The sequence below is a fragment of the Equus quagga genome, chromosome 20, assembly GCF_021613505.1.
Source record: "Equus quagga isolate Etosha38 chromosome 20, UCLA_HA_Equagga_1.0, whole genome shotgun sequence".
Classification (NCBI taxonomy): Eukaryota; Metazoa; Chordata; class Mammalia; order Perissodactyla; family Equidae; genus Equus; species Equus quagga.
In genome coordinates, this window is record NC_060286.1 from 15,127,408 (window position 1) to 15,140,435 (window position 13,028).

Genomic DNA, 13,028 nt, shown 5'->3' on the forward strand with positions numbered 1-13,028 from the left:
AGAAGTTTTACCTCCTCCTCTGGACTGTGAGTTTCTTGAGGTCTGGAACTATATGCTACTCTTTGTTGTATCACCAGAATGTAGCTCAGTTCATAGAAGGTATTCAAATACACTTGTTGAATGAATGATGAGTAAATGAGTATGCCCATTGGTAATAAATACAGGGCACTGTTTGCCTCACTGGAATTCTGCCCCACTGTGCCTTTCTAATACAAAAACCTCCTTCACTTTAATCATCCAGCTCAACTGCTTATGTCTTCCAGCATCCTGAAGTCCACATTTTGACAGGTGGCATTTCCCTGAAGCATTTTTGCTTTAAAAATACTGGGTCTGGCACACTGGCATCTGAGGAGATGACAGATGCAAACAGCAGATACAAATAGGAGACAACACCTTTCCCTCAACCACATTTGCTCCAGAAGAAACCCAAGTGGCCCCCTGGACCTTTTCCTGAAGAAACATGGGGAGAAGCAAGCTTTTTTTAGAGAGATATAAGTATAGCTTTTATTTTTTTTTAAACCAACCCAACATTTCCACTGGCAACTGTCAACATAGCTTATGACATGAGCACTGTTTCTTTTTTAGTAATTTTTTCTTAAAAAATGTGTTTAAAATTAAACAGGTGTTTTTTAATTTCTTTTTTCCCCTTAAAAAATGTATTTATGTCAATGCAGAAAGCCTAAAGATCTGTGGGCAGTTTGGTGGTGATTTTGTATGTGTGTTTATTGTGTGTGTACGTTTTAAAGCCAGGTCCTTTCAAAATTTGTTCAGAAAATGTCTGTAGGGCGCAGCAATCTGTTTTTCTACAAACCTAGGCTCCATGGGATTATGGCAACAAAGATTCATTTTACTGGGGCAAGAAATAGCCCACAGGCTGGAGAAAGAGCTTCATAAGGTTTAAAAACAAGCAGGAATGTGGAAGAGATGAGCAATTCCAGTTCCTATCTTGTGAAAATGCTTTCAAAGTGACCTGAGGGCTCAGGAGACGTGGAAGGAGCCCCTTGTTTTCCCATAAACCTCTAAGTTTTTGCATTGCCTCAAGAAATATAGTCAGCCTTCTTAGTCTGGTACATTAGAAGGTGAGGGGTTGGTAAAGATGACATTTCTCAGAAGCACTGACATTTTAAATATCATCTTTCCCTTGAAGATCTCACTGGGTGAGCATCTCTTCTCTCCTGCCTCAGATACAAAGCCAAAGACAGTCAAGAAGGCATACATCTCTTTTGTTTCCCCAGCTGTCCTTTGTCATCACACACCATTCTCGTTTTGCCCTGTATCTCCTGCTTGGTGGGTCTTCCTGCAGAAGGATAAACATATAGACATTGACACAAGGAGACAGACACTCTTTGAAAGGCTTGGGCAGAGAAGAGAATAATGACTTTTTGTTTAAATTTGATGTTGACATAAGCATACAAAGCTCCTCCTGCTACAGCCACAGTCCCCCTGCCTCGCCCCTTCTTTAGCGCCCCGAGTGGGTGTGCAAACCTACTTCCACTCGAATGCCATCAGCCCTCTCAAGAACTCAGGAAAAAAAAAAGGAGATGGGGGACGAGACCTCAATGGAGCCAAGAGACAGCTGTTACCCAGCGAGAGTTGGCAGGTGTGTGTCTGAAAATTCATCCCTCTATCCGTCGGCTCAGATCTTGAACATCCTTCCCAGCACCTTTGTCACTAACTTCAGAAAGAAAAGACGAAATGAACAAAAAAAACAATGAGCAAAACCTGATGGAAAAATTAAAGCAACCACAACAATGATTACAAGGAAAGAGAACCCCAAACCAGCCACATGAATATGACTCATTTTCACACTTCACCAGCTGAGTGAGAGAATGGTGATGTATTGAACTGGACAGACAGGAGAAACCCTGCCCCCAAGCAAAGTAGAAGCAAAGGAATAATCAGAAGAAGGTGGAATAGAAGATGGTGAAAGGGTCTGACCTTTGCTATGGGTCAGGGACATGGATGGGAAGATGGGGTGGAGGTGGGTTTGTTGCTGTTGTTGGCTTGTATTGAATTAAATACTTTGTAAAGTGGGTGTTTCCTCCATTCTGTTGGATTGATTAAGACTCTGCCCTTTCAGTTCACTGCCAGGGCCTAGGTCGGGTGAAGTTCCTGGGGCTCGGGTCCTGATGCTGCCTCTCCAGGGCTGCTCATCCCAGAGAGGTCACTGGTGGGGAGGTGCCCTTCTTTTAGAAGAAGTCCTAGGCTTGTCCTGCTAGAGGCCTTGTCCTGTGGCTCAGAACCCCTTGATGTAGCAGTAAGCCTCCAGTGTGGCAAAGAGTATGTAGAGGAGCCACAGGCTCACAAAGAGCCAAGTCGTGGCAAGCTTGCAGCCACGAGGGCCACCGAGCTCCCCACCCAGGTGGGGCCGCCGGCGGTACAGGAGCACACTGATGCAGACAAATGCAAAGATGGTGAAGAGGGTGACGGAGAAGGCCAGCGTGCCGGCTGACACGTGGAACTCCTGTCCCTGCAGGGCCCAGTAGATGGCGGCCACGGACCAGGCCAGGCCAATGCCCAGGAAGACGTTGACGGCATTGCTGCCTGTGACGTTGCCAATGGAGGCGTCTGCGTACACGTCCTGGATGGCTGCAGCTTTGCTGGCAAACGTATCTGGAAAAGGGCAGAGACAAATGGGAGCTGATGGGAGGCTGAGAAGTAGAGGGCCCACCTTTGAGTATGTCCAAAAGGCAGCTGACGACAGTTGGCTGAGCCCAGGAACGAGAAACGCGCTTGGGGGCTACCCCAAGCTCTGCCATTAACAAGTTACATGGCCTTGAACAAGTCACCTCACTTCTCTGGGCTTCCCATTCCTCATCTGCTAGGTCTGAAAGATTTCACAGGATCTTTCTGGTCCTGGTCTTTACCGAGTGGGTTTATTGTTCCCTTTGGCTACTTTTCAGTAAGGGGAGTTTGCTCTTCCATAATATCTTCCCAGGGAACCTTGACATCCTGGGAAGCTGCTTAGAGTAGATGCCTGATTGTAACTGTCACACGAGGCATGTACTCACTTAACATAGTTATTGAACGATGCCTGTGTGCTCAACACTGAGCGAGGTGCTCGATTTACGGGGACAGAAAACGCGCTGGGGAACTATGACGAGGAAGTGCGTGGGGAGCTGTGGACTCCAGGAAGGCGGAGCTCTGCCTCTGCAGTTAGTATGTGGAGCACAGGGCCCTGCTGGCGGTTTGATGTTAGCCGTTGGCACGGATTGCAGGGACTGAAAGGACTGTCGGGGACAACTACCCCAACTTTTTATTTCACAGGTAAGGAAAATAAGGGTCAAGGAATCTGCCCAAGGTCACATGGGAAGTTAGGGAGATTTGACCCTAAAATTCTAATATAAGGGCTCTTTCCAAACCATCACCTTCCATCCAAAGAGCTTCAGCCAAACCACAGTCAGCTGAGTGGACAATAGCATAACCTTCTTCAAGTCCCTAGCGTCACCAGCTATTCCCTGGACCAATTGCAAGGACTTGGAAGTGCCCCAAGCTCTCTCCCTGCCTGGCTCAGCCTGCTTTGTCTCTTTGTTGCCAATTTGCTCAGCTCTCCCAGAGAAGATCTCTTGCCTATGATCCTGCTTTATTTTGCCTCTGATCCTCTGCAATTTCTCCCCACGTCTGTTCCTTTTCTCCACATCTGCTCCTTCCCCTCTGATAGTTCTGGTCCTTTGAGGCCTGGAGAACAGAGATCACAGAGCATCTCCTCCACCTGGATCATCCCCGGATCATCTATCTAATTTCCTACCACCCAATGCATTTCCATGATCCAAACCTCTTGCAACACCAATGGATAAATAATCCCACTGGTCTGTGCTGGGGTTTCTGGAAGAGGATTTCCAAGAGTGTGATGTAGATTTAGTTTACTTTCCAGCAGGATACGTTTCCTTGGTCCAGTCAGGACAGTCCTGTCTGATGAGATTCAGCCTAACCCTCTGGTAGGAGGATGCTGTCTCTTTCTTCCTATGGCAATTGCGAGGTCAGCTCCTTGGCGGGAGTTCAGGGTTCAGATACCCTGGAGACCCTAAGTGAACTAAGTAAGGAACATGAGCTAATGCAGCCCCTCTCTGCCTGCTATCTTCTACTTGTCATCCTGGCCAGGCTTACGTATGTCCTCCCTTGGAAGCCATCCCTGAACCAGCCCAGGTCCTCGGTTTTATACTTGCACAGCACATGCACTTGTTCTTCATAGAACTTACAGAGATGATTTTAATTATAGTCGTTGAGTACAGTCTCCGTCATTAGATGATAAACTCCACGTGGAGAGGGAAGCATGTCTGTCTTGCCTCTCACTATAGCCCCAGCAACTAGCACAATACCGTACCAGGCTCGGTAAATACTTGTCTAATGAATGAATACACGCATGCCCGTTCCTGTTTGTCTCTAGGTGTTTATAAGGAAGAAAAGAATACATAATACATCATATGAAAGGACAAGAACTTGCTAAGCTTCCTTGGCCTCTCCCCCTGGGTGACATTCTGTACTGACAGGTGTCCTAAGCAGAGGAGGCCAAGAAGGCTTGTGGGCATTTCCATTGTGACAGCTTCAAGCAGGCTAATCTTTAGCCTCTCAGAGATTGCCAGAGGGAAGCGGAAGGAGAGCAGTCTCTATATTCTTTGAATTACCCTGCCTCACGGCCAAGGGGTTAAGTTTGCACACTCCGCGGTGGCCCAGGGTTTCACTGGTTCCCATCCTGGGCGGGGACCTAGCACTGCTCTTCAAGCCACACTGAGGCGGCGTCCCACACACCACAATTAGAAGGACCCACAACTAAAATATTCAACTATGTACTGGGGGGCTTGGGGGAGAAGAAGGAAAAATAAAACAAACAAATAAATAAATAAAATAAAATCTTTAAAAAAATAAAAAAAAAAAAGAAATTGGGCCACTTAGTTAGGCAGGTAACTTAACCTCTGTGGGCCTCAGTTTCCTCATCTGTCAGGTAGGGATAATAACTGTCCCTATCGAATCGGGTTTTGAATAGGGGTAACCCATGTAAATTGCTTAGCATACATAGTGCTTGACACATCAAAAGTGCTCAAGAAATGTTGGCTATCATTACTAATATTATCATTCATCTCTCTGATTGACTACTGTGCAGCTTAGGGGCAGCGGTTCTGTTAAGCTCAGATCTGAGATGGGAAGGAAGACAACAAGGCAAAGTTGTAGGGGTCACTTGAACCCGGTAATATCCTCTCTGCAAATCCAAGCACTCCTCACTCTCACCTGGCACAGAGGTGCCAAACGCCACAAAAACAACAGCTGTCACTGAGTCCTTGAGGCCGATGGTGCAGCCAAAGTGGGAGGCCAGGTCTCCGATTATGGCTGTGAGCATGCCAATGATGAGAATGGAGACGACAAAGCAGGCCCAGCCGTGGCAGTACTCTGTGGGGGGTACGCAGGCAAACAGCACCTTCCAGAAGACTGTCAGGAAGTGCATGACGTAGTCGAAGCAGGATGGCAGCCTCTCCTCGCCTGACTCATCCTCATCCTCGTCCCCTGCTGGAGGCAAGAGAAACAGGCCCAGGAAAGGGCAGCGAGGTCAGATCCCCATTCATGAGGAGGTCAAGTTCGAACCACATCACGAACCTCATCAGCTGGAAGCAGGCTCCAGCTCCCTCCTGGGAAGCTGGTGTAGGCCAGGGCATGGGCACCAGAAAACAGTTGGGAAATGAGAATTGAGTAGGGGTGCCTCATTGGTCAATTTGAATGCAGGGCTCCCAGAGAGAGTGAGAGAGAGAGGACGGGGAATAAAGAAGAGAAGAAAGAGATTAAGAGAGAGAATGGGAGAAGATGAGAGGGCCAAGGCAGTAGAGGAACCAGAGAGGAAGGTAGAGAGGCTGCATTTGCTCGCCTAGGCGAAGAAAAGTGAAATCAGCTGTGTGTCCACTCTTTACTGGATGCCAGTGGGGCTCCTCTCTAATTTTCCTGACGTGACTGTTGCAACAACCTTGTGGTTCTGCTCATTATCCATCCCAGAGGGACGGCTGTCATTCCAGATCATGCGGACACACCAAAGAGCCAGTGCCATCCTCCAAATATCCCACAGGACAGAGCAGGCATGGGCCTTATTCGTCCTTGCTAGGAAAGATGGGCAGAATTGCCCATTCAGCAGTCCAGGAGGAGAGAATGTGCTGAGACACGCTGGCCCCTTGTCAAGGGCAACCTCTGTAATGTTTTGATAGAACCCGTGGACGCTGTGTTTCAAAAGAGCAGGAGTCAGGATCCTTGGGTTCCATTGCAGCTTTGCCATGAAGACAATCTGTAACCTGGGATAAGTCACCTCTTGTTTCTGAACCTTATTTCCCTCATTTGATAAAGGAAGGGGTTAGATTATGTGGCCTACATTCTGTGTATTGTCTCTTTAGGGGCAAAATAAGGTCATCAGAGGGGGAACTGGGAATATCTGAAGCCGGCGATGTGAAAAGTGGGGCAGTGATGGCAGCAGCTCTCTCTTCCTGGTTGCACTTTAGCTGTGGCTCTGGGGCCCTGGGGATATGACCCTGTGGGTTGCTATGACAACAAAGTCTCATGAAAAGAGACAAGGCCAGTAGTGCTCAGGGCCGGCTGTATAAGGAGGCCTCAGTGGTGCCGAGAGGCAATATTGGTGGTGTTGGTGAGACCATTTCCATTCACATTCCAACATGTGTGCAGGCCTCTGGGACTCTGGCTTTGCTGTGAGGCATCACAGAGGGAACGTGTCAACAAATGCTGAAGGAGAGGTTTGGAATCATCCAGGGTGGAGGTTTGTCAAAGTCAATGCAAAGATTTTACCAACTCTGGGCCCTGCATCTCTAAGTCAGAATAGTTCCCCATTTTATAGAAAATGAGGACCAAATTACTGAGAGGAAGGAATGATGGAAAACAGAATTTATTGAGTTAGTGTTTGGTACCAGATTCTGTGCCTTTCTACTTTTTTTGCTGAGGAAGGTAGCAATAATTCACTTTTGGCCTGAGGAAATTGAGAAGCGGAGAGGGTAACCTGTCTCAGTTTACACAACAGAACCAGGATTTGAAATCAGAGATAGCCAGACTTTTTCAGTTGCCCCGTGATTCTTTTCCAAAGCAGCCCAGTGAAACATGCAAACATCTAGGACTAGAGCTGGGAAGACTGGACACAGACGCCTTCCCAGAAATTGGTGGGCTGTGGATGTGCTTGTGTTTTTCCTTTTCTGGTGTTGTCTGCTTCACCCAGCAAGGCCTGTGCCCCCTTGAGACACTCTCACCTGCACTGACAGTGATGGCCTCCATGAACTGGTCCTTCCAGGAATGGGTCCCCACAACCAAGGCCAGGTTCGTCTTCTTGATCAGTTTGTCCACTGTACTCTGTCAGGGAGATAAAAACTTGGAATCATGAGGTGAGAATGCGCAGAACCACTGAAGAATCTGGTGCTTCAAGAGAATGAAAGGTGTCCTGCATTTCAGCGGACTCCACGAGGGTTCTGAAAGTTATGCACGGAATGGTTTTGGGTGATGTCTTCTGGGATAATCCTTCTATTTCCTTTTTCTTTGGTTGTGACTGCTGACATTGGATATTTAGAGCAATACAATATAGAATAATGGTAATAATGTCAATAAACCTCGCCCTGGAGGAGTGAATTTTAGTATCTTCATTTTAAAAATACAGTTAAACACTAGTGATGATACATCTAGGGGCTTTATAACCCATTTAGTCCATATACTACGTTATGTTTCTCACAATATTCCTAGGATACCGGCACTATTTGTTCCATGTTACAAATGGGGAAACTGAGGTCGGGTGGGTAAATGATTCACTCCATTTCAACTTCACATATTCAGTGGTGAAATTAGAAGAAAACTCCAGGTCTTCTACTTCCCACCCCATCACTCTGTTATCTGTTAGATCTCACTTATGGCCTGACCTTGAACTCATAGGACTCTTCAATGATGACCTCTAGTTTGGGGTGTTCACCCAATATTGGCTTTCCCATTTCTGCTATCCTCTTGGCCTCCTCTTCCTCCACAGTCAGCTTCCTGTCTGTCATCTCTGCAACAAAACAAAATCAGACTAGTTTTAGCACATTCGCTGTTCCCTAGAAGTCTAAAGCTCAGAGTATTAGGCACATGCAGTGGGCACATAGCTCTTGAGAATGGAGACTTTGTGTATTTTTTAGTGCCTCTTTCTGTAAAGTGCTGGACATTTTATGACCATCAGACCATGAGAGGCTTTTTGAAGGCCTGGGATAAGCATTCCTTTTTCCAGTTTATACCTGGGTGAGGAACCTGACCCAAAGACCTTCTGAGAAATAGCACTAAGTAAAGTCCCCAAGTCATTTGGTGAGATACTGGTGAGTTGGGAACAAAAACCAAATCTTTTGATCTTTAACCATTCTGAACTGTTGGGCCTGAGTGTTTGTTCAACTACTTCATGAAAGAGTTCTTGGGGATCGGAAGAACATTTTAATCCAAAGGGAATGTCTACTGGTTCACATTAACATCTGTTTCTAACACTGTTCGGACTATCTTCTCTATAAAGGAGAAAGGAGAGATGTTTCCAGGAATATCTACATTTCATACAAGTGAATATTATCCTCACAATGAGAAACTTGGAAGATTTCCCAAAAAACTTCATGATTTTCCAATGAAAGATCCCCAGGATTTCTACAGGAGTCAGGCACATTTCTTCTGGAACACAAATACTTGTTCAAAAACAAAACAAAATAAAGCTCTTCCTTTACTTTCTTTTGAGGCATTCCCTGTGTCCCTCAGCATCTTGACTCATGTACCAGTGGTCTGTTCTCTTGTTGAACAGTTAGAAATTTTTTCCATTTCAGCTGGTGAGTCCATTTTAAGACTACTTCACCATGAAGACATGTTTTCTGGATTAGAGTGAAATAGAGATTGAATCTTTTTATTCTCCTTTGATTAGAAAATTGCTCTTGGCAGCCTGTTTCTTTCAGAGCTCATTTAAACATCTCTCTATCCAAGTTCTCATTCTTACATGCAATTAATTCTTTTATTTGGCTCCTTAATTGGTTTCATTCACAGTGAATCTCCTAGGGGAATTCTCTAGTCCTTGGATAATCTCAAGGACAAAATGGGCGAGAGGCCAAGGAGGTCTTCTTTTCTCTCTATCTTGGGACTTGGTGAAGCATGGGGAGGGGGGAGACTTGAGCTCTTGAGGTTGCAAGGAAAGGAATTTACTGGAAGACTATAGACCAAAGGTGTAAGTTACCAAGAAGAGAATCTATTTTATATGAGGATTTTCTTAGTTTGCCTGAATGAAGATAGGAAGAGAGTGTGCGGAGGATTCCTGAGCTGGCTGTTTTACTCGGTGCTCTGGCACAAAACACAGAAGGCAATCCCCAAATGCTTGGGAGCTGTCCATGGTGCTGTCCTCCTGCAGGCGTTGGTCACCGCTTTCGGAAACAATGATTTCTCAAGGATCAGTGTCCTTCTGTATATTTCTAAGTAAGCAGATACCCTCTAGCAGATTGACTTCATTTAATCCATTGATTCTGAGTCTCTTATTAGTTAATTCTGAAGGTACATCTGGGTATATCCAGGGATCTGGCTATGAAGTCAGTGATCCTAGAAGCCAGACTGCAAGCCAATCTGAGAAAAAGCACTTGGAAAAAGACATATAGATTCCTTAAAAGCACAGGTACTCTTTCCCCCTACTTGCAGGTTTTGGCACCAACTCACAATGCCCATCCAGCAGTGACAGTATTATTCCACTCTTCCCTCCCCGATTCCCCCATGTCATACTTTACACGTGCCACAAGAACTTTATACCAATATAATGAGTTCTCCAGTGACATATAAATGTACCTGTCTAACCCCTTGCCTAGCTTTCAATCTAGCACTATATCCATCTGGCAGGATATTGATCTACCTACTGACCTGTCCACCCCTGTGGTGACAGTCAGTCTTTCCATCTAGCTTTCTGTAAAAATCTCTTTGACAAATAACCAATCTTCTCTCTTTGGCTCTGCCTCAGCCTCTGAGAGATACTCCATATCTATCTATTTATCTATTAATTGATTGATTCACTTGCCTTTAAATCAACTCTGGTTTAATGTCTTGGTTTGGTAGTAATTCCTGCCGTTTTCTATTTTTGTAAAGATAATTCCTTTGCATTCAAATTAAGTTAATTTCTTGATAGAGTATAAGTCTCAAACCAAAAAGACCATATAGATTTTGATCACTTATTTACATAACTCCTCAGAATTTCAAGGGAAGAGAATAAAGGACAGGTGATCTTCATATTCAGACTCACTAAACAAACTCTCAGATTTAGGAAAAGGAGGAGACAGCAGGGAGACAGAGAGAGAATATGAATAGGATGGAAGATTGAACAAATATTGGATGAACAAAGAGCTTGCCAGGCCAGACAAGAACAGATTGCCGTGAATGCTCTACAGACATCCTCAGAAAGAATTGGAGAGATGCAGCCAGTGCTCTCATTTCCAGGTCCCTGAGCTTGGTGGTGTAGCTCAGAATGAATATATTTACTCTCCATCTTTCACCATCAGGCATTGTTAATCATGTTTGCCTGACCAACTAGGAAAACTCAAACAAGAATTTGGGACTTTCAGTGAATTTAAAATCTAACCAAGGGCTCTTAAATTAAAGGTTTACAGATTGAAAGATCCAGGAAACGACACCTTCTTTTCCTCTTTTAGCTTCTATTGGCATTCGTGCAAATATGTTAAAAGTACAAAGAAGCTTAAATTAAATCACAATCTTTCTTGTGTGTATATATGTGTGGTTGGTGGGGGGGAGGGGGTGGAGTCAAGAGTTGGAACAAAGAAGCCCAAATACCTTCTCAGGCAAGAGGATGAGTGAAGTGGAGAAGGAATACCTGATGCTGTAGCATCAATACTCTGCGAGAATAGTAGGATATATGGGGTTGGAGATAGTCCTTATCCTATTGGTATAAGGAGGACGCAAGAGGCCAAGGAAACTGGAGTAATTTTTTTTCAAAAAGAGAAAATGTAGGGGTTTACATTGTTTGTTTGAGGCTTCAAGGAGGCAAATGTCCTTACTGTGTATCCTGCCCATTCTCAAACCCAAGGTGCAGCCTACAGGTAACTTTGAATGCCAAAGAATTCCATAAGGTGCTTTGCTTCTTTAATGACCTCAAAATTTTTATATGTTCAAAGAGCTGATGAAATGTAAAATGTTCTTTTAAAATATATTGAGATGTCTTGTATAGCTCACTCTGCCTGCACCAAGAACAGAAGTATTGCCAGATATGATGGAAATGTTTTCCTATCTGCTCACAAAGTTGGACACTGTTTATGATTGGATTCCACTAATTCAAGCACACTCTCAAAGCAGGTGTACGTCCTACAACAGGATATAGATTCTGCATGAGGATCTCTCTACAATAAATTCCCTAAAATTTCTATTTCCAGCCAGAAAATTGCCCCCATCCAATATAATATCCTAATTCTTCTTGTCGTCCATGGCACATGTGAATTCAAGGGTCAATGACAAACGAACCAAAGTTCTAGCAATTTAGGTCTCAGCTGCGATGAGATGGAAGATCTCCAGGAGCAGTAAAATTCCAGAGTCTTTAAAAATTGTTTTCCACTTTCTCATAGAAGCTCCTGATTATTTTTCCCTGGGTTCTTTGAGATCAAAGTATTTTCTTTCAAATCCCATCATGATCCTATTAGGAGATTCAGTTCTGACTCTCACTCTCCTTGCCCCACAACATGAGAGGACCAATGAGTTAAGATGCAGGAGAAGTCTGCGACCCACCATCTCTTTGGTAAATTTCAATTCTCTTCCTGGTCCCAGAGAAAACCAGCTACGCCATTACCCACATCTACTGGCAGAAATGGTGCTCAAGGAATTGTCTACGTCCTTAGGATTACTTCAATTATGATTAGGGAAATAAATCTCCCAGTCCTTGGGAGAACTTGTCAAGTTAACTCAAGCCCATGGTTCCTACTAATAAATCAAAGGACATTGATCTTAAAGTAAGTAATGGCACTGGCAAGACATAGAAAAGAGAGGGCAAGACACCTCTTACCTGGAGACAACAGGAGCGCTGTTTGCAAATAGATATCAGACAAGGGGAAGAAAGAAAAGGAAAGAGCATTAAGGTCCCATCTTGAAAGTGTCCCCAGGCTTTGTGGTTGCTGGCAGCATAAGGAAAGCAGTGAGCTTAGTAGGTGAGAGCTCTGCAGCGACATGCAAAAGGCAGCATATGGAGCATGCACAGCAGCAGCAGCAGCAAGAGGTGTGAGCCGCTGAGAGGCTGCTGAGCACCAGGGCCCTGCAGTTAAATAAGAGTTTTCCCCACAGCTTCCCTGCAACTCTGAGGGCTAAGGATAGAGGAATGAGGATGGGGGAACCAAGTGGGTGGAGCAGACAGAGTTGGTCATTTGCGAATTTCTAAGAGACCGGGTTCTCACATCTATTCTGTAATGGAGTGAGAATCCAGTTACACTGAAAACTGTATGGGTTCCAACCCTGCCAAAGTGGCTGGCTTATCAGTGGAGAATAGGACCCTGGCACTTGAATAGGAGCTCAGGGCGCTAGTAATGGTGCACAAGAGTGGAGCAGTGTGCAGTTCTGTGTCCTTCATCCCTAACCTCCTAATCAGATCATGCTCAGCTTCCCAGTGCCCATAACATTTGACCACAAATGGCCTGCTAGCTGCCATGCTGGCCAGAACTTTGAGTTTCCCTGAAAGAATGACCTAGTGAAAAGGTAAGTCCTGAAGAATGTTTTCCTTGAAACAGTTTGTCTTTTTATAGACACAGCCTGGAGGTCGGGGCCATGGACTCCTACCGTTTTGGATCACCTGTGCCTAGTAAAGTCACGGTAACTAGTAGGTGTTTGATAAAGGTTTGTTGCCTTATTTTGGCATTTGTGTTTCTCATAGATCCTGTGGTGCTGCATCTCTGGATGGTAGTCTTTTTGTTCCAGAAAGGAAAGTTTAAATCAGAGTCCAGATATTCTGGAGAGACTGTCATATCAAAAGATATACACAGATGGAAGATGACATATACAAGGTCCTACATGGACTGGGAAGCTGAGGTAAAGATATG

General features: G+C 44.9%; 1 protein-coding gene across 7 annotated transcripts in view; it reads right to left on the reverse strand.

Annotated features, from left to right (window-relative positions):
- Nucleotides 1–503: 503 nt before the first annotated feature.
- SLC8A3 (solute carrier family 8 member A3) overlaps nucleotides 504–13,028 on the reverse strand; it is a 138,751-nt gene continuing 126,226 nt past the window's right edge. For 4 of the 7 annotated variants that reach the window (XM_046647011.1, XM_046647013.1, XM_046647010.1 and 1 more), the window contains exons 4-8: nucleotides 12,005–12,022; nucleotides 7,884–8,008; nucleotides 7,227–7,326; nucleotides 5,227–5,502; nucleotides 504–2,613 (exon numbers count right to left, since the gene is read on the reverse strand). In XM_046647011.1, the coding sequence (XP_046502967.1) occupies nucleotides 2,237–2,613; nucleotides 5,227–5,502; nucleotides 7,227–7,326; nucleotides 7,884–8,008; nucleotides 12,005–12,022 (896 nt within the window). In that variant the 3' untranslated portion in view covers nucleotides 504–2,236. The remainder of the gene's footprint in view (nucleotides 2,614–5,226; nucleotides 5,503–7,226; nucleotides 7,327–7,883; nucleotides 8,009–12,004; nucleotides 12,023–13,028) is intronic. The other 3 variants (XM_046647016.1, XM_046647015.1, XM_046647014.1) reach the window with 2 other exon arrangements.